Below are 22137 nucleotides of genomic sequence, written 5' to 3' on the forward strand. Positions count from 1 at the left end.
GCATAGAATATGAATGCCTGCAAAAGCAGAAGAAAGTGAAGAGAAAGGGCTGAGGGAGAAAGGAGAGAAGGCAAGGGGGAAAAGGTAGCTGGAGAAGAAATGAAGGCAGGAAAGGAGAGAAGAAAGAAAAAGAATGTAACAAGAAGGGCTAAAGGAGAAAGACAGAGACAGAGGGAGGGCAGTTCCCAGGAAGGAGGGGGGAAAATTGAGGAAGGAGGTAACTACAAATAGTTGAGGGCTGCAGGTTCTTCTTCAGTGCTCCTCTCTGCTGCAGCTCTCGCCAGGCTCTCTGTGTCCTCCAACATGGCCTCCTACAGCTCCTCCGGTCAGACCGCCTCATCGTACCGCCGCACCTTCGGTCATGGCACCTACGCCTCACCATCACTCAACCGATCCCTGCTGGGCCACAGCGGCAGTGGCGGGGGTCATGTCACCTCCAGGGTCTATGAGGTGACCCGTGCCAGCGCCACACCAGCTTACCGGGTCTCCTCAAGCTACTATGGCAGGCCGGTGACAACCTCCCGGGCATCCGTTGGGCGCTCTTATGCTGGCATGGGCGAGACGCTGGACTTTAGCCTGGCGGACGCCCTCAACCAGGAGTTTCTCACCACACGGACCAATGAGAAGGCCGAGCTGCAGCACCTGAATGATCGTTTTGCCAGCTACATTGAGAAGGTCCGCTTCTTGGAGCAGCAGAACCAGGCGCTAGTGGTGGAGGTGGAGCGCCTGCGAGGCCGTGAGCCCACGCGCATTGCCGACCTGTACGAGGAGGAGATGAGCGAGCTTAGGAGGCAGGTGGAGATCCTGACCAATCAGAGGTCACGCATAGAGGTGGAGCGGGACAACCTGCTCGATGACCTGGATAAACTCAAAATCAGGTGGGAGGAGCAAGAAGAGTCATGTGTCTTACTAGCTTGTTTATTCTTGTTTATTCTGACATGACCTTTATATATTATGACAAAAAAGAGCTTTACTTAATTTTAAAGTAAAAATCTTTATAGACTTATAGTGAGTCTTCAAACAAATAAACAATTTTAAAAATAATTTTAAAATAAGTAAACTGAAAATATTTCTTAAAAACACAATAGTATATATATATATATACACAAGTACACAATATTACTTGTCCCATACACTTAACAGTTACAGAAATATTGATATTACCATAATTTAAGCAACAACCTGGAGCATTTACCCACTGTGTGGTGTATCTGGAACTAAAATGTGACAAAAACTCTGCAGGTTTTTGTATTTTATTGCACTTTTCTGTGAACACTTGCCAACTGCTCAACAAGCAGTAGTGAAAAATTGTGACGCAAAATGAAAAGAAGTGTGTGGAGTGGAATAATGAATGGAGGAATGAGGTGATACATAGGCTTGTGTGTGCTAGATTCAACCAGCCGTGTGGGAGATGATCTGCTGTTTGTTGCAGTTACAGGAAGTATTTTTAAACCCTGGTTCCTCTGTGCATCTTATTGGTTTCATAGATTGTGCTCTTTACAACAGATTACTTGATTATACGTTTGCTATTTTCAAGATATTTCCTAAATACTCTAAATATATTTTAAACATATTTTGTATAAATGCAAAGCTGTTTAAATCAAAATATAACAGGATCATTTATACATCATCACAGGAAGAAGATTACAGGTGAGTCATGAGGATGAGTGCCTTACAGGGGGTATTTTGGGTATAAGGATGTTAGAATGTAGAGGGGCGTATAATCAGATAAATCAAAGTAAAACATATATTTGACTGAAGCTTAACAATAATAATGCTGCTAAAATATTACAATCAGAAAAAATAAACCAAAGTATTTTATTAGGTCATCTAAAAAGTATAAATAATCTATGTAATCCTGCTAACAACATGTTTATGCTGTGGTAAAAAATCTCTGATAATAAAGGGTTATACCAAACATCGGAATATCAGTGAAATGTTATTTTTACTAACCTTGGCACAAAAGCTAAAAAGCTATCTGACTATTACAATGGACTCTTAAATGGTGTAGGGTGCAAGCTACCGAGGAACTAGCTGCCAAATGAGTTTTTCCCTCATTTGAACTAATGAGCAAGATTAGTGACCACATAATTAATCAATCTTTATCTAATTAAATGCATAGCTTAATAACATTAAGTCATGTGATTTTCATAAGCAAGTTATTTGGTAGTTACTGCTACTTTACTTGGCTATGCTAACTAGGCTAAACAGCAATAATTACTATCTATATAAATATTATGTAGATAGTAATTCTCTGTTATGATTAGATTCAATATTTGTTGTAATATAATAAATTACTTTATTTTTTTTAAACTAATATAGAAATAATGACCTAGGTTAATAAATTAGTATTGACTTAAAGAAATTTAATATTGAGCTTAACCGCTAGTAATAATAATAATAAAAGTAATAAAAATGTATACTTTATTGATCCCTGTGGGGAAATTACTCTCTCTGCATTTGACCCACTCGCTCAGTGAAGCAGTGGGCAGTCACTAAGCAGGTGCACCGGGGAGCAGTGTGTAAGGACGGCACCTTGCTCAGGGGTACCTCAGGGTAGCCGTTCAGTGGATTCAAACCCCTGACCGTCCGATCATGGGGCCACCACTCTACCTACTGAGCTAAACTTCTTGTTACTTTTTTCTCCATTATAGTTGATTTGGTTTGGTTGGTTTTTTATTTAATATAATACATTAACTTCCTAAAATATAAAAAAAAAAAATTAAACTGTTGATTAATGTGTCTGTTTGAATACCATTGAACTCGTAGGCTAATTACAGTAGTAATTAATAATTTCCAAATTAAGCATCCTTTATTACTTTCTTCTTTATTATGATTAGATTTAACTGGAATATTTATGGAATATAAAAAAACATTTTCTAATTTATCAACGAATATTGAACTTATGAACAGGATTAATTACTGTGTGTTTAATAAGATAAGTTTAAATATGTACCTTAATTTCTGTATTAGGACAGTTAGCTTATAGTGCCAACAACTAACTATTGTCTGGTGTTAAATTAGATACAACTCCATTATTTGAATAAAAAAGCTGTGTTTTTAATAACTGGAAAAGAAAATTTAATTTATTAATTTAATGAAAGACAAAGCTGGGAAATTATGTTAGTTTTAATATCTTATAATTAGCCTCATTGTAGTTGATTTTTATATATTTTGTTTAATTTATACAGCATTATAAAGTTTATATGAAAATATAAAATGTAACTTCATCAATATATATGTTTATTATAAAATAATTTTATATTGTAAGCTCTGTTACCACGCTTCTGACAAATTCAATTTGAGTTAAATGATAGAAATTGTAATTTTCTTTCCACGTAGCTCTTTATTTAATAATATTAATTATTAATATTATTACTGCATTGTTATTTACAGCATGACAAGTCTTGCTATTCATTTTACACCTGCAGAGATGATGAAAACATCAAAGCAGAGAAATGAGAGAAGTGTGATCCCCTGAAAACTCCAAAGCGAATAGGCGATGATTATAGAGGCATTTTGCAAAGCTCAAACCAGTCTGCATCGATAAATATACTTGTGTGCCATGATTTAACTTTAGGCCTGACATAATGATGAAGTGCTCCTGAGCATACAATTCTTCAATCAGTCCATTCAAAATGTGACATAAACTGCTGTTAATCTCAGAGCTGAGCATCATTTTTCTCTGACTCCAAAAAGCATTGGCGACTGATTTGATGTGATTAATAGGCATGTGTGTGTCAGTGTGTGTGTTACTACTTGAGACTGACCAAAGTTAGTGCTAATCACACACTGTGTTTACATGGCTCTCTTCTATAAAAGGAGAGGAACAAGCTCACACATATCTGAAGGATCTGTCCTTTCTCTGTCTGCAGTTTACGTTTTTAACAAGCAAAAGTTCATTTCTTTCCTTGTGGTTGAGACTTAAAGGCGCTCTTCTGACACCTTAAATAATTAAATGTGGTAGGCAGTGTGTGTTTTGACTTTACTGGACAAAAAAAGTTGCCATGATAACCTATAAGCATTTTGTATTTCAAGAGTCAAAGATCAAACAAGCCTCCTAACCTCCTCAGGCTTTAGAAAATCTATTCCACAAGGGGAGTCTTTAACCGATCAGTGACCTTTACAGGGTATAAAAAGTGAACAAGTTCAAGTTAAAGTATGCACTTTCATCTTTTATTTTGGAAAAGTGTCCTTTTAAGCTCAGACTGTAAAGTAATGGACTTCCAAGTCTGAAGCCAATGTGGAATTGTGCTAAACCTGTATTGTTTCTAATTGCCAGCAGGGGGCGTCACCTCTGGATGTTAGTTTCAAATCTTATTTATTATAATATAATGTTTATTTTCTAAATTTTTCAGACCATTTAAGGTTAGAAAGGATGATAAAGAAGGATGTGCAATCAGGCAGGCCACCTTGTGTGCAGTCACTTCTGGTTTAAAAACACCAAAATGAAAATGCTAAACCTGAGGCGTCACTAACCAATGGGTGAGAGCACACTGGCAACATCCATCTTTTATATACAGGCTATGAAATTATGCATCTTTGAACTTATTAGCCTAATTCAGCTTTAACGTCTTTCTGCAGAGCTCCCTGGTGTGTGGACAGCAGCTTCTACAGTGTGTTCAAACCAATCATTAATCCAGCTGCTCATTAATTAATGGCTCTCTGTCTGAAACCATGCTTTGTGTCTCACTGTCCTGCAGACTCCAGGAGGAGATTCTTCAAAAAGAAGAAGCAGAAAACAACCTGGCTGCTTTCAGAGCGGTATGTCCCACTCTCATTTCCTGTACTTTCCCCAATAAATACAGTGTTAGAGGGGAAAGGCTGAGATGGTTCAGACATGCAGAAGAGGGATAGTGGATATTTGTTACTGGACAAAGGATGTTGAAGATAGAGCTGCCAGGCAGGAGGAAAAGACAAGTTCATAGCGAAGAGTCATGGATGTAGTGAAGGAGGACACACAGGAGGAGGAGGATACTAGAAGATAGAAGAAGAATGCTGAAGATCATAGAAGCAAAAACATAAAAAAACAACTATAAACATAACAAAATAATATAATTATGATAATAATATTAATATAATAATATGAATGTGATAAATAAAATTTATCTTCGTTTTTTCTGTTACTTTTTGGTGTACTATGGCAGACTATGGATGTAAGAAGGCTATAAATCTGGGTTACAACATTTTAAAAGGGAAAATACTGTTAAAAGTTTTGTACTTCTAACATTTTCAAAGCCATCAAGTGGACTGGATTAGTTGGTCTGCATTTTGGCCCATGGGCCATATGTTTGCCATGTTTCACAATAATTAGCCTGCTGGTGTGGCAAACTTAATGGAAGGTTGTAATATATGCATTTTTTAAAATCATTATACACTTTGATTCAATGGAAAATATGTCGATAATTATTCCATGATTATCTCATTTTTACATAAAATGAACATTTTTAATGTTGCAGGATGTGGACGCTGCCACTCTGGCCCGTCTGGACCTGGAGAGACGCATCGAGACGCTGCAGGAGGAAATCGCTTTCTTGAAGAAGATCCATGAAGAGGTTTGTTCTTCACCCTCTTCCATCTTTACCAGTCGCTGATCCCAGCTCCTTTATCAGGGTTTAAAATGCATTCATAAGTGTTTTATTACACTGCTGCCATCAGCGTAGGTTCTTCATTTCAAATCAAATCAAATCAAATCAAATCACTTTTATTGTCACATCACATGTGCAGGCACACTGGCACAGCACATGCGAGTGAAATTCTTGTGTGCGAGCCCCACAAGCAACAGAGATGTGCAAACACAACAACACAAACGAGCAAAATATAAGAATGGCCAACCTGAAACTAATAAATATATGTACAGTATATAATAGTGTATGCATTTCTGGATGTGTATACTAAATATTTTCCTACGTGTGTGTGTGTGTGTGTGTGTGTGTGTGTGTGTGTGTGTGTGTGTGTGTACACATTTTTACAAATTAAATAGTAAAAAAAATAAAATAAAATAATAATAATAATAATAATAATAATAATAATAATAATAAAATATATAAAAATATACAGAGTTGAATATGTGCAAAACAAGTGGCATTTATATACAGTGTGGAGTGCATAATGTTAAAGTTCCAGTAGTGAAGCTGAGGTGTCTATGACGTGTTCAGCAGTCTGATGGCCTGATGGAAAAAGCTGTCTCTCAGTCTGCTGGTACGGGACCGGATGCTGCAGAACCTCCTTCCTGATGGAAGCAGTCTGAACAGTTTATGGCTGGGGTGACTGGAGTCCTTGATGATCCTCCCCGCTTTCCTCAGGCACCGCTTCCTGTAGATGTCTTGGAGGGAGGGAAGCTCACCTCCAATTATCCGTTCAGAGCACCGCACTACTCGCTGGAGAGCTTTGCAGTTGTAGGCGGTGCTGTTGCCATACCAGGTGGTGATGCATCCAGTGAGGATGCTCTCAATGGCACAGCGATAGAAGGTCCTGAGGATGCGGGGGCTCATGCCGAATCTTTTCAGTCTCCTGAGAAAGAAGAGGCGCTGCTGTGCCTTCTTCACTGTTTTGTTTGTGTGTACTGACCACGTAAGATCCTCAGCCAGGTGTACACCAAGGAACCGGAAGCTGCTCACTCTCTCCACAGCAGCGCCGTTGATGGTGATGGGGGTGTGTACTTCTCTGCACCTCCGGAAGTCCACTATCAACTCCTTTGTCTTTGCGACGTTGAGGGTGAGATGGTTGTCTTGACACCAGTGGGTCAGGGCGCTGACCTCCTCCCTGTAAGCCGTCTCATCACCGTTGGTGATAAGACCCACCACTGTAGTGTCGTCCGCAAACTTCACAATGATGTTGGAGCTGTTAGTGGCTGTGCAGTCGTAGGTGTAGAGTGAGTACAGGAGAGGGCTCAGTACACACCCCTGTGGAGCACCAGTGTTCAGTGTGATGGGGGATGAGGTGATGCTGCCCAGTCTGACCACCTGGCGTCTGTCAGACAGGAAGCTAAGGATCCAGCTGCAGAGGGAGCTGCTCAGTCCTAGATCCTGCAGTTTCCTGTCCAGCTTCGAGGGAACGATGGTATTGAATGCTGAGCTGTAATCTACAAACAGCATCCTCACATACGTGTCTCTCTTCTCCCGGTGTGACAGGGCAGTGTGTAGTGTCAGGGCTATGGCATCATCAGTGGACCTGTTGTGGCGGTATGCGAACTGTAGAGGGTCCAGTGAGTCGGGTAGTGCAGAGCAGATGAAGTCCCTGACCAGCTTCTCGAAGCATTTGCTTACGATGGGGGTCAGGGCTACAGGTCGCCAGTCGTTCAATGAGGAGATGGTGGAGGATTTGGGTACAGGGACGATGGTGGCCATTTTGAAGCAGGCTGGGACTACAGACAGAGAGAGGGAAAGGTTGAAGATGTGTGTGAACACTCCAGCCAGCTGAGCCGCGCATGACCTGAGGACGCGGCCGGGAATCCCGCCCGGACCAGTAGCTTTGCGTGCGTTCACCTTCCTGAAGCACTTCCGCACATTTAGTAATAAGTAGATTATAGAGGACTTTAGGGAGGAAAGGTGTCACAAATTGTTGCTTTAAAATAAATCTGTCAGTGAGGCACAAACAAGCTTCACAGGATTAAGAATGTGTGTTGAGCTGTGTGACAATGCTCTCGGTCTGTCTTAGCATCTGTTAGAACATCTGTCTCTGTGTGTGCGAGATGACAAACGAGAGGGTTTGGGGAGTTTTCACTTTCAAACACGCACAGAATGGCATTGTTGGCAGCAGGCCTGGGCAGCGTGGCAGTAGAGCTCTGAAATCTCCCACAGCAGATGTAAGGCTAAAATTACTCTGTGTACCAACCGGCGGACAAATCCTCATCTCTGATCAGCATGGGCTTCGTTCTGTCTCCAGCCTGGAGCGATTACTACATGATGCCAAAGTAGTGTGCTCGACATGGCCTAGGGTTACTCAGAGTGGATTAAAGTGTTAGAAACAGTTTGGACTAAAATTAAGTCACTTTTTAGACAAAAGGAGGAATAAAACCTCAGAAGGTCTGATGACGGTGAATCTTGTTTTACTTCACATCTGCAAATTAATTTGCAACACTGTATAAAGAAAGAGGAAGAAAATCCTGATAACATCTTAAAGCGTCTTTAACTTGGATTCTTTAATTTCATACTCTTATTATCTCCTTGTACCACTTGTTTTTATTACTGTTCTTTTCCTTGTTCTTCCTGGTTTTCTTGTGGTAATTATTTTTCTTCCTCTCATTCTTGTTCTAGTTATTATTGTTGTTCTTTTATTCTTTTTATCTTCATTATTATTAGTCTTGTTTCTGTTGTTTTTCTTCTTCATGTTGTAATAATTAGCAGGTATGAAGCTCTGTGCTCACTTACTCAGATGTTTGTTCCTTGTGTTTTGTTTGTTTTGTTTTTTATTGGTATTTTATTTAATTTATTTTATAGCATTGCTAATAGTTCACCATCTGCACATTCTATAGCTTCATTTATCATTTTAGCTTCTGGGAGATGCCAACTTTTCTGGTCGTTCACTGCCAAGGCTTACTGTCACACATCAGGTCCTCATTAATCATATTTATGAACTGCAGAAGGAATTTGGGGTTGATGGTGGGTGTATAAAGTTCTGGCCCTCCAGACCAGAGACTTTCACTAATGTTTGGTAAAGTTGCTGATTTTGGTTGAATGTAATTTAATCATGGTTACTACAGTTAGACTTCAATGGCTTTTTTCTGTATTAAGCCAGACTGGGTTTGTGTCCTAAACAACAAGGAGAGATAGTGATGTTTAAAACTACGTAAGGTTTGTTATGCTCTATAATTGGATAGCCATCCATTCATTTTCCTCAATTAAACTGGTGATGTTTAAGGACTATCCCAGCTGTCATAGGGCCAGGGCACTGGTACATCTAGCACAGATGACTAATTTGTCATAGAGCTCACACAGAGAGCCGATGGGAAGAGGCGTGAGTTTCTAAAAATGGGCTCATTGAGTCAGCACGGATAAGATCTTGGAGAGACTACGGCTGCTGTGAACACTCAGAATAAGATCTCTGACTGCAGACTGGATTACATCTCGGAAGGGCTAGCTCGAAATAACATCTCTGTGCGCAAATTGGATGACATCTCGGGGAGGCACACTGCCGTGAGTTCTCAGAATCGGCTCTTTGAGCACAAGAATGACAATATCACAGAGCGCAAGTTTGATAACATCATGGCGAAGCTCGCGGCTCTCCAACGGGAGATTGAGAGACCAATGTTGGACTGTAGAACTGCTTTGAAATTCATATGAGCTGTTCGCACTAAAGTAAAAACCACCATCACTTATGCGGATACCCCTTTGGCGCCAGCTGCGGTCTCAAGGCTGGAGCCAAACAAAAACACCCTGATAACGACGGTGTTGAGTCTGTTCCTTCCCATTCCATGCAAGGCCACCTGGGTTGGCTGGAAGACTGTTTACTTAACCTAGCAGGGCGAAGGACACTGTCTCAGCTGAACTCTGGACACGCACACACATACATATACACTGATATGCACACACTCATCCCCACTCCCTTTCCAAATGCCTTCGACGCTTATTCCCTTCCGATGCTGACGGTGGATCAAGGAGACCAGCGCACAGGCTGCAGGCCCGGATGCACTGTCTAAATCGGCTGTCTCTCACCCTTTACCCACCCCTGTTGCTTGTCATGTGTTTCTTTGGTGTATTTGAGTTTTTTCATGTGCTATGTGCAGAAGTGTTTTTTTCTGTTCTCAAACTGATCTCCCTGTTGGAGCTCAGTCTGGGGGGAGTTATTTTTCTCTCCTTATCTTTCCTCATGTGGTGCATTTTCCATTGTTATACCTCTCTGACCTGTCTTCCCCATGTGATGTTTTGTGTAATGTATGTAAGGTCAGAGGGTAAGTTGGCACCGCCATTGCGTGCAATAGGTCGGCAGCCTTATGAAATTTCCCCTTGTGGGACTAATAAAGGTATATCAAATTCAAATTCAAATATAACAGGCCAGTCAACCTTACGTTTCTCCTCCTCCCACAGGAGATCCGTGAGCTGCAGGCCCAGATGCAGGAGACTCAAGTCCAGATCCAGATGGACATGTCCAAGCCGGACCTGACGGCAGCACTACGAGACATCAGGGCTCAGTATGAGGGCATTGCTGCCAAGAACATCGCAGAGGCTGAGGAGTGGTACAAGTCCAAGGTCAGAGGGATGTTGTCTGTATTAACGACACTTAGAGATCGATTCTGACATCCAAGAGTTGGGGATTTAAAATAAATTGTGAAATCTATTTAACCTTTGACCCTGCAGGTGTCTGATCTGAACCAGGCGGTAAGTAAGAACAACGAGGCTCTGAAGCAGGCCCGTCAGGAGACCATGGAGTTCAGACACCAGATCCAGGCCTACACCTGTGAGATCGACTCCCTCAAAGGCACCGTAGGTCTCATAAACCTTCTTCGGTTTTTATTTAAACGTAATCTTCTCTGAGCTCGGTTTGATTTCAGACTCTCCTCTCTGATTAATCCAGAATGAGTCTCTGATGAGGCAGATGCGGGACATGGAGGACCGTCATGGACGAGAGGCCGGCAACTACCAGGATAGCATTGCCCGCCTGGAGGCGGAGATCGCCAACATGAAGGACGAGATGGCGCGCCACCTCCGTGAGTACCAGGACCTACTCAATGTCAAGATGGCGCTGGATGTGGAGATCGCCACCTACAGGAAGCTGCTGGAAGGAGAGGAGAGCAGGTAATTTATCAAACTATCCAACCAGGCCAAAATTCTTTTGTTTTAGTGTGCTGCCTTTACAATAAAGCTTTGGAAAAGAAAACTGCCTCAGAATGTCAATATTTTATCCAGATACACATAAAATAACATTTAAAATGATATTTTCTACACTTTCCATTCTCCCGTTGCAGGATTGCCTTGCCTGTGCAAACCTACTCCACGCTGAGTTTCCGAGGTGCACACACAGCTGCAGTTACCTAAACATACCACCAGGGGCTAGGCTTCCTTTAACCAGGACACAGGCCTTATTCTGTTTGATTCCACAGTCTGTTCAGATGGAGCCTCCTTTGCTGTTTGTTATACATTTCAATAATATTTTACTTTTTTACCACATTAAAACTATGTAAGATTAAAATTTTACTTAATTAAGAAAATGGGCGTTAATTAATGAATTGATTTCTAAATCAATTAACCTACAAATTAAATACAACCCCAGTGTTATGGGGTTGTATTTAATTTGTATTTCATAGGTCCAAGAGGCATCCACATAAAGTTTTCATTGATTTTTCAAAATAACATAACACATTTTACATATTAAATAAAAATATAAATGTATTCCGACCTTTGTTAATCAGAGACCAGCCCTGAGCAGCAGCGCTCCTCTGAGATGCATTCAAAGAAGACTGTCCTCATCAAGACCATCGAGACTCGCGATGGAGAGGTAAAACTGCTAAGATATAAAACTGCATTCATTAGCCTTGTAAGTTTTTAAGTTCCCTTCATAAGGATTTTTTCTTTTGTTTGTTTGCTTTTCTTTTGATGTGATCCACTCCAGCACCTTATTCAAGAAATTCATGAAAAATTTATTTAAGTTCTATAAATCACATTTTATCTTATCAAAGACTGGTAGAGCTTTATTCAACTGCACAAATGCTGCCTGGCACTGCTCTGTCCACTGGACCAGATCTGGGGCACACTTTTGAGTGAGATTAGTTACATGGCTGGTCAGCTCCACAAAGCCGGTCATGAACCGGCGGTCAGTATCTCTTTGGGGATGCCGACTCGGGAGATGATCTGAAACAGGGCCTGGAGGTGCCAGTGTTATGACTCGCTCTATGAAGCCTATCTTTAATCAATACAAATTACAGGTAGGTCAGTGCTGTGTCAGGGCAAACGTGTGACCATCAATTTTTATCACTTGATCAGAAGCTGAGGTTGCATAGAGTTTAGTCATGAGATTCCTCTAGTGGGAAATATCCTGTGGAGTGAATCGCTGGAGGCAGCAGGGCCTCATTAGATGGCCTCCTCCTCCTCCCTAGAGTCAGAGTTGAATAAACTAAAGGTCTCCGCTAAGCACAGCACAAACATCCCCCTTGCTAAAGCTCGTGATTGTATCCCCACACATTGCCCCAACAGGTTATTGAACACCAGCAAATCTGTACCCAGAATTAAGGGATGCCTCAGGTGCAAGCTAACTGCAGCCTTTACACCATGTGTTTTGCCCTTGTATTTAATTTGGAACGGCATTATGGGATATTTGTGTATGTCCTCATGCACACATCTAACCTCCACCAACGCCCCGTGCCGTACCAGGGTTTGGAGGACCAGGGTCTGCATGCAGCCCAGACTCACCCTGCAGCCTGAGTCCACCAGAGCCTGGCGTATATCCACTGGCACCTTGACAGTGCATGTCCCTCTTGGACCTGGGGTAGGTGTTGGAGGGCCAGCAACACGGAACAGCTACCCCACATCCGTCAGTGGGCACTCCTAATGTCAGTGTCCTGGCCGCCCACACCTCCAACATACCTGCCTCAGCATTTGCACGGCTCCCTGTGAGTTGGGGGCAGCTTAGTTGCTGGAACCTGTGGGGAGACAGCGAGACTGGCTGTTGTGGTGGCTGCTCCATAACCAGCAAAGTTATAGTGGAGCTGGGGAACCTCCTCCTTGTATTTAGTATTTAGTATTTATTTATTTATTGTCATTGTCAAGAACAATGAAATTGCGTTTGGGGCTTCCATACAACCCAAAAAAAAGAAGAAAATAATAAATACCCCTTAAAACCCAAGTGTACATATTTAACCCAGTGTGACTCCAATGCAATAAGACAATCCTTAGCAATAATGTTCGTAGAAATTCAGACAAAGACCTGAGAAACATGACAAAATACAACAATGCAACCCATTCAATATTATTGTACTGTGAGATATGATATCAGATATGATAGTTATCTATTTAAGAAAAAGGGGGGGGGGGGCAGGAGGGGGAAGAGAATAAAGATATGATGCACCAATGCAGACCAGTTCATTGCTATTAAGAAGTTGGATATGGTTATTGTCCGTGAGAGGGGGGCAGAGAGTTCAGGAGCCTCACAGCCTGTGGATACAGGCTGTTGGCCAGTCTGGATGTTCTGGCCTGTATAGACCTGTACCTTCTCCCTGAGGGCAGCAGATGGAAAAGGTGGCGCGCAGGGTGATGTTGGTCCCGCAGGATACTGTGCACCCTCCTCAGACAGCGAGTGGGGAAGATATTACTGATCTCTGGCAGACTTGTTCCAATAATTCTGCCAGCTTCTTTCACCACCCGCTGGAGTGCTTGCTGATCGGCCTTGGTGCAGCTGGGACCGGCCAATTCTCCACAACTGGCTGTGGTTGATCCAGCAGGTTTGCTGGCTGCACTGCCGGGTGGTTTTTGGCCAGTCATACAGCCATGTCACGGTTTGCTTGACATGACTGTGTGGGACAACAGAGGAGCCAGGGGGATGCCAGACCGAGACTAGGTGCACTCTCATCTGGCGCTCGGCCTAATTCTGTAGCCACTGGAGCTGATCTTGATGCACAGTCGCCTGTTCTTGGTGCACGATGGCCATCTCTGCCAGCATTGCTGTCAGCACTTCCACTGGCTGTACTGGTTGCACATCTGTCCTAGCGCATCTGGGTTTCGACAGCACTGTGACACGACGGACCAACACAAACACACTGTTAAAGAGCTGGGTAAGTATTAGTTGCAACTTTTCCAAATTGCTCTGATCATACCAATCAGTCCCAGCTACTCTGCCAGCCTTTTGGCACTGCCCACTGCCACACCACTCCTCTGAAGCAGAGCTGCAGAAAACACTCTTGCCACATCAGCAAATGCAATTGTCCCATATTTAGACAGAAAACAGTCCATTACCTTATTTACACCTAATATTTTAGAAACTTTACATACAAATAAAGATTGCTTTAATGTAAGTAATTAACTGCTGAAGTGACTGCTGGTGTTTCTTAATCTGTTCTGTGTTCACCTGGGCTCTCTGACTGTAATCTTTCTGTCTCGACTGTTGTAGTTTGTATGGATTTGGGACAGTGTTCACTCATTTCCAGATATCTTACATTCATCCAGACAGAGAAGTCATCTGATAAGGCTTTTATGTTTCTGTCTCATGTTTTTCTCCTTCAGGTTGTCAGCGAGTCCACGCAGCACCAGCAAGACATCATGTAACAGCCTGCAGGACATAAGAAGAGAAGAAGAAACAAAAAGCTCTCATGTGTCCCTGCCTGAGACGGACACATGAAAACAATAAAGAAACAAGCAAAAGAAATAAAACTAAGAAATAAGACTTTACACACTCGTCTTTACGGCCTGCCCTGTGTTTGTTTGCAAGTTATTGAGATATGTGTATTTAAAGCAGAAATTCATCAGGATTTATTTATTTTTGGTTAAATGTAGGTTAACATGCAAAAACTGAAAAAAGGAAAAATCTCAATTTAATCAGGAAATTTCTGTGTTTACTGACCGTTTAAGACTTTATAATCTCTAATAAATGAGCAAAAAGAATATTAAGTAGAATAGTAGTCGTCTATCAGTTGTAGTCTGCAGCTAACTGAGTTGGTCAGATGGAGAATTTTGCAACATATTCAGCTCTGAAGTTTAAAATCACTTCAGATGCCCAATAAATAACAGATTCTGATCCATGGAGCCAAATCAGAGCTGAAACTGAAAAACAAAAAGTAGAAAGTGAACGTTGAACTCCCTCATCATGAGTATAGTTTTGATTACATTTTTAAGGAAACTATTTTTTTTCACTGATACTCATATTTGATCTTTTTTTCAGTTTCAGATTATATGATTGCAAATTTCTTAAGAAACCTGTCACATTGAATTATTTTAAGCTTCTTGCTCTTTGAGTTTCTGACCTTGATCTGGTGTTTACTGAAAGGTGGAAATGGAGGAAATAGGAACTGAACTTTACTGTATGTGTAGGATTACAAAGCAGTCTGTGAATGTGCTTAATAGACAATGGTTATTGGATGTGTGTAGCCCAAATGATGTTTAATAGGCTGAAAGTAAAGAATAAACAGTGGAGCACAATTCTCCCCAAAGGGCAAGGGCTATACTACCTATTTGTTGATTTATGATGTTTTTATAACAACGTAAGGATGTCAGCCTGCTTTCATAACAACACGCTAATGTCTGACCTTTGACCTATGACCTTGAAGCATAAAATGGTGTATTTTATTATCTTTAGTCATCTGATTGGAGCTGAATTGGCTGAAATCTTTGGCTTCTATAAGCTGCACACCATGCTGAAATATGGCAAGTTTCACAAGTCCTGCAACTTCAAAAGCGTCCAACAGTGAATACGTATGGACAGTGTAGGCCAGTAAAAATGCCAATAGTTAACAGACTTATTAATATTGTTTTATCATTACATCATTATAATTGAGTATCCCATTAAATGGATGTTCAAATTTACATCAGACAGTTGGAGTTTTTGTTATTTCAGCTGTAGCCCTGATGGTGTTTAATGGTCTGAGAGAAAGTAAAGAATAAATACAAAAACAGAATTCAAATGTAGGCTTAATCTACTTTATAGTCCAGAATGAGTCCCTGATGAGGCAGATGGAAGTCCCGCATCTGCCTCTAGTTTAAAGTCCACAAGTACAAATAGGAGTCCTGATTTATATGTGAATGTTTATAACACAACAGAATGTTTGTAAAATTAAAAAAAAAAAATCAACAAACAAAAGAAGAAAAATCAAGGAATAAAATTGCCTATAAGAATCTATATTTATTACTGTTGCTGATTTGAAACATGGGAACCTGGGAAACATGGAATGTAGGGTGGATGTGCATAGATGGGGCAATTTGAGTTTAACAGCTGAATGCTAATGACAGACTCAGACTCTGTCTCAGTACCTGGTATTGGCCCACCGAGCTCCGGGTCGTCTCGAAGGGCTTGGTGGATGGTTTATTCTAGGTCCCAGGTCAAGGAGCCCATTTTGCATTAGGGTGGTAAGATGTTTCCTGGTTCCCATTGTTCAGCATTGCTGGAGAACTGGCAGGGACTGGCAGCATTTTATGTTTCTGGAACCTGGGAGATAGGATATAGAAAAGCTGAAACAACCGAAAAACAAAGACCATTGAGCATGCTGAACATTGAGTCTTTTAGCGATTCTTAAGTAAATCAGATTATAATGATCTGTCAAGATTATAAATGGTTATCTGGCTGCCAGTCCTCCAAGGCTAGCTTTACTGCCAGTAATTTGTGGTCTTGCACATCGTAATTGTCTTCAAAATGAGTTAAGCAGTGGCGGGGGGGGGGGAAGCCACAAGGCTGCAGCTTACCATGCAGGCCAGAACACTGGATGAGAACTGCCCCCATCCCAGAATCAGTGTGTCTACCTAGACAGTAAACTATTTCTTTGTGTCAGGATCAGTGTTGGTCAAGTTACTTGAAAAAGGTAATCAGTGACTAATTACTGATTACTTCCCCCAAAAAGTAATCCCGTTACTTTACTGATTACTTATTTTCAAAAGTAATTAATTACTTAGTTACTTAGTTACTTTTTAAAAACACGATTTACAACCTGAAGTGGTGATAAAGCGATAGATCTTTCAGCCCAATTCTACTTTTTCTACATAATCCATCATACAAAATGTAATCAAACGGAAAAGTCCCTTTTTAAAACTTGTTTTATTAGTTTTAATCTTTTAACTTTATGCATCAACCAAAAATTTAATTATATGCAACATTCTCTGACTGGAAGAAATTTGTTTAATATTTAAACCTATTTTCTGCACATTCCAGCACATAATTTTTTTTGTGTGTGTTTACACTCAGTCTTTCAAATAGATGCAAGTAAAACACAGCAGAAAATAAAGTCACAGACTAGCGGTCCTTTTGCTCTATTTTCACCTGTAAAGCAGGAGTAGGGTAGGCGGAGGTTTACCCTGGTGCAGGTGTGCCGCAGCGGTCAGTGGAAGAATCCACGAGTTTCTCTGTGAGTTTCCCATTACGTCGTAGCTACTCGGTGCTTGCTTGGAAGTTTAGGGGTTTTTTCACTGTAAAAAGAAGTTTTCTTCCCACGCACAACGGACGCTAATGTTTTTGTCACTTTTTATGGAATCAAACTTAAAGTAAGGTCAGTACTTCCACGCTTTAAACGCTGCACACTCATACTCTCTCCGCACTCTATATGTGATCCATTGTTGATCTGCACACAGCTGTTGTCACGAACGTCGCACTCGCTTACGTCACTGTCATGAGACATTCTGGCAAAAAATCCCAGTTTTAGTAACGTAGTAACGCAGCGTTCCTATGGGAAAGTAACGGTAATCTAATTACCGTTTTTGCAATAGTAATCCCTTACTTTACTCATTACTTGAAAAAGTAATTGGATTACAGTAACACGTTAACGCGTTACTGCCCATCTCTGGTCAGGATGAACCAAAATGGGTGCAACAGTGAATAGTTGTTTCACCTGCTTCAACTTGGCATTGGCTTCTGTGGACCAGATAAAAGGAACTTTTGTGTAGGTGTAACACACAGACATTAAAGCAGTCGCGCCAGAATGTCCTGCTAAAAAGAAAGATTCTTTAAAATACAAGGGGGAGCAAGCGGGTCAGATACCACGGGCACAGAGATGAAGCAGGTCTGATCAGAAACAGTTTATTACTAGGCCAGGGAGCACAAATAAAAACACCCTTAAAATGTACGTAATAAAATGTTGTCAGTCTTCTAAAACTAAATAAAACAATTCTAAAACCTGTAAGACTACCATTTTCTACATTCACTAAAAACCCCTGCTATAATTATGCCACATGTTCATTATGAGTCCATCAGCAGGCCAGGAAATCCTTCTGTAGAGCAGAGTCCACTCCAGCCTCGTCTTTGGCAGACAAGGAAGAGCCTCCCATCTTCTTGTCCTTCCACTGGCCCATCACATCCCAGCCCAGCTTGCGTTCTGCACCCGAATCCATCATGCGACCACCGCCACAGCTCCCCTTGCGTCGGTGTCCTGTAAAATAACAAATAGGGGCCAGAACAAGGGTCCCAGAAGCGGCCCTGGCTCATGGCCATGGCGACCCTCTCCCAACCCAGCTGCACCCAGTAAACAACAGTAGAGGTAAACCTCTGCCCTGCTGCCAATCACACACGTTGTCTCCTACTGTTGCCTTTCCATGAGGTCATGACTGGGTCGCCGTGTCACGCAGGACATCTAGCATCAACCTTCCAGCCTCTCTCCTTCAGTGCTCAGCTAGCCTGCTTTAAAAGGTCTTTACACAGCTGATAGGCCACCTCTGGACACACCCATGCCTCAGCAGGTGGTCCCTATCAGCTAATTTGTCCCATGTGTAACCAGTCCACAGTGGATTAAAACCTATGTCACATAAAAAACTAAAACCCATGCAATAGAAACAGAATAAAACCATGCAAATAAAACAACACTCATAAATAAACACTAAAAATCAGTATTAAAAAAATATACAAGATAAATACAAATTTCCACTGTGTGACATAGGTAAGGCGAGTAAAGTGGTGCTGCTCCTAACTGTGGTTGAGAATGAAGTGTTGGTAGAAGTTGGTGTAACCAAGTACATTCAAATTTTTCGGCTTTAAAGTATAGTCGGATCTCCAGAAGCCACTGTAGCACTCTGCGGATTGTGATCTTCTGCTCGTTCTAGGACTCCTAAGATCAATATGTCATTTGGATACACAAAAACGAACTGGTTCAAACAGGCTTTTAAAACGTTATTGACGAGGGCTTGGAAAACTGTGGGAGAATTAAGTCCCTTTTCTATTAGTACCTACTCAGCAGGCTCACCACGCCTTGCCACACTTTCAGAGTTTCCATCAGGTCATAGTACCTGGTACCAGGTACTTTTTTAGCACCTACTCTGCCAGGGTTCCAACCAATGTTCCCTCTAAGCTGCGCGTGTGCGCAATTGCGCACTGCTGGCACGGTCTCTGCGCACAGAAAATCTGCGGTTCGCACAGAAAAAAAATCTAACCTGAATTGTAATTAAAATTAATACTTTAACAATTCTGTTTTTGCAGTGGGAGTCAGTAAGTGACTGGCTGCTCCAGTATGGGATTAGAATGATGCCACCTTATCCCATAGTCCAGCCAATAATGCGATTCACGTTCGTGTACGCAGCTAATCAACGTCGACAGGCTACGACAGCGTCCTTGTGTGCCGACACCGGTGTTTTAGCTAGCAAAGCGGCGTGGCTGATGTGGAGTGAAGCCACGTTAATGACAACGTGCACAACCAATGGAGATGTGAGCAGGACAGACGAAACAATTGACAGAAAATGTGTGGACTTTATACCAGTTTTTAAATTGTGTTGATAGGACACAATTACAGCGGGAAGAAACGGTAAAAACAGCGTTTTATAAGGAAAGCGCTAAAAAGTACTCTCCGCCTGTGAGCAAAACCCCCCATCGTTTCCTACTGGTGGAAAAATCAATTCAAATCAAATCAAAATTTATTTATATAGCACATATTAAAAACAACAGTGTTGACCATAGTGCTTCACAGTCAATAAAAACATGAGACAGTTAAAACAAACAATAGAAGAGGACAACAAACAATAGGTAACAACGCAACAAGCTAAAACAGCCAACTAGACAGAATCAAAGGCCAAAGTAAAAAAATAAGTTTTAAGACGTAATTTAAAAGACTGGATAGACTCGGCAGTGCGAATATGAACGGGGAGGTTATTCCAGAGTCTGGGTGCCACGGATGCAAAGGCCCGGTCGCCTCTCGACTTCATTCGAGTCCTAGGTTGTGCTAGGAGCCTATGGTTGGATGATCTAAGTGCCCTGTTGGGATTGTATGAATGGAGTAAATCAGAAAGATAACTGGGCGCTAAATTATTCAAAATATTAAAAGTGAACAAAAGAATTTTAAAATCTATACGATATTTAACAGGGAGCCAATGTAATTTGGCTAAAATTGGAGTTATGTGTTCATGAATTCTCGTACCTGTTAAAAGACGCGCCGCTGCATTTTGAATTAACTGGAGCCGGCAAAGAGAGGAGTGTTGGAGGCCCGAGTAGAGGGAGTTACAGTAGTCCAATCTGGATGTAATAAATGCGTGGATAAGCTTTTTAAGATCTTTTAAAGGAAGAAACGGCTTTGCTTTGGAAATCTGACGCAACTGGTAAAAGCTGTTTTTTACCACAGTGGACACCTGTTTCTCGAGTTTAAAAGAGCCATCCAGGAACACTCCGAGGTTTCTTACAGTGGATGAAAGATGGCTAGCGAGAGGGCCTAGGGCGTCAGCTAACTGGTCTAGCGGAGTGTGACTACCAAAGACTATGATTTCGGTCTTATTCTCGTTCAATGTAAGAAAATTATGTGATAACCAAATTTTAACTTCATGCAAACAGTTGAACAGAGGTTGCAAAGAAGCAGTCACATCGGATTTCAAAGGTAAATAAATCTGGATATCATCGGCATAACAGTGAAAGGAGATGTTGTGTTTTCTAAAAATTAATCCCAACGGCAACATGTACAAAGAGAAAAGAGCAGGACCGAGCACGGACCCTTGAGGCACACCACAATAAATAGGGGCAGAAGCCGAGGAGTGTTGCCCCATAGCAACAGAGAACGACCTCTCTGAGAGATAGGATTTAAACCAAGATAAAACCGTACCTTTGAGACCAACAACATGTTCCAATCTTGATAGAAGAATGTTGTGATTAACCGTGTCAAAAGCAGCAGACAAGTCAAGTAAAACTAAGACAACAGAATATCCAGAATCAACAGTTAAAAGAAGATCATTAAAAACTCTAAGTAAGGCTGTCTCTGTGCTGTGGCGAGGTTTAAAACCAGACTGAAACTTTTCATTAATACCATTTGCATCTAAAAAGGCCTGAAGTTGTTTTAGAACTACCTTTTCCAATATTTTGGAAATAAAAGGGAGTTTAGAGATCGGCCTGTAGTTAGTGAGAGCATTAGGGTCAAGATTTTTCTTTTTCATAATAGGTTGCACAACAGCATGCTTAAAGACAGACGGTACACAACCTGATGACAATGATGCATTCAGCAGAGATAAGATACAAGGACCAATAACATGTAAAGCTTCCTTAAAGAAACGAGAAGGAAGAATATCATGCGGGGAACCAGAGATTTTGAGAAGATCAATTATATCTTTTAAAGCAGAATAAGACACTGGCTCAAACTGTTGAAAAATTTACTATGTGGACCAATAAAAAAATGATATGGCAACATTTAGTTGTTTAGGAAGGGGGAAGTTTTAGGAGTGACGGTGTTGTTTTGAGATGTGACGTTTAGCGCAAATCTTGTGTAGTTAGTGTGTAGTGTAGTCAAGGGTCATTATATACTGTATTTTGTAGACAGAGAGCTACAGGACTCTCCCAGACCACAGACTCATAATACAAGTCAGAGCTTTATATAAAAAAAAAAGAAAGGAAAGAAAGAAAGTTGTGTTTTCAAAATTGGAGTTCAAGTTATTTTTACTTCCAATAGTGTTCACATCCTACACAGGTCATGAACAAGATTTTTTAAAAATTTTCATTGTAAGTGGGCTAAAGCAGTTAATTAAAAGTAGTCTAACATAAATGTAAATGCTGTAATTTGATTATTTTAATGAACCATGTAACTTGGATGGATTCGATGCTGGCATGACCACAGTGCACACGTCTACTGTTGCTCATAGTGGTCCAAGGGATCGCTCAGGGAGTTTGTGTGTTCACTAAGACACATGAAAAATTAGAGGGAACATTGGTTCCAACTGATCCACGGCAATCCAAGAATGTGACGTCAACAGACTGTATGCAGCCGATCAACGGCATCACGCAGTCAATCATGACAGTGTCTCATGAGTTCATGAAAATCAAAACCGCCATTTCTGAAACCTGGCAATGAGGGTTTTTCATGTTTTCCATGAGTCTGACAAAAACCCACAGACTAGCAGGTATATCGTCGGCTTGATATTCACCTTTGTTGTAGCGTTAGTGTCACATGCTAATTACATCACAGGACACTCAGCCCCATTACTATAATGATGGCCACGCAAGTACATTAGGTGTAAAAGAAAACTAGTTGAAGTGAGTCGTACCAACAGGTTAGGGACTGAAAGATTCAGACTGTGGTGGTGAGTTTAATTACCAGGTGAAGAGATGAGCTGT

General features: G+C 41.3%; 1 protein-coding gene across 1 annotated transcript; it reads left to right on the plus strand.

Annotated features, from left to right (window-relative positions):
• The first annotated feature begins 262 nt into the window (after positions 1-262).
• desmb (desmin b) lies at positions 263-14443 on the plus strand. The gene is made up of 9 exons (XM_026159971.1): positions 263-878; positions 4704-4764; positions 5460-5555; positions 10029-10190; positions 10299-10424; positions 10516-10736; positions 10907-10950; positions 11351-11436; positions 14154-14443. Exons 1-9 carry the CDS (start codon positions 304-306, stop codon positions 14193-14195), a joined length of 1413 nt encoding a protein of 470 aa, XP_026015756.1. The 5' UTR covers positions 263-303; the 3' UTR covers positions 14196-14443.
• Positions 14444-22137: the final 7694 nt, after the last annotated feature.

This window comes from Astatotilapia calliptera, chromosome 23 (genome assembly GCF_900246225.1).
Source record: "Astatotilapia calliptera chromosome 23, fAstCal1.2, whole genome shotgun sequence".
NCBI classification, from domain to species: Eukaryota; Metazoa; Chordata; class Actinopteri; order Cichliformes; family Cichlidae; genus Astatotilapia; species Astatotilapia calliptera.

Bases quoted from the DNA above. Each gene is read 5' to 3' on its own strand.
- desmb (XM_026159971.1), top strand. From the start codon at position 304: ATGGCCTCCTACAGCTCCTCCGGTCAGACCGCCTCATCGTACCGCCGC. The intron at 10,191-10,298 runs GTCAGAGGGATG...TTGACCCTGCAG, and splicing joins AGGAGTGGTACAAGTCCAAG to GTGTCTGATCTGAACCAGGC. The intron at 11,437-14,153 runs GTAAAACTGCTA...TTTCTCCTTCAG, and splicing joins TCGAGACTCGCGATGGAGAG to GTTGTCAGCGAGTCCACGCA.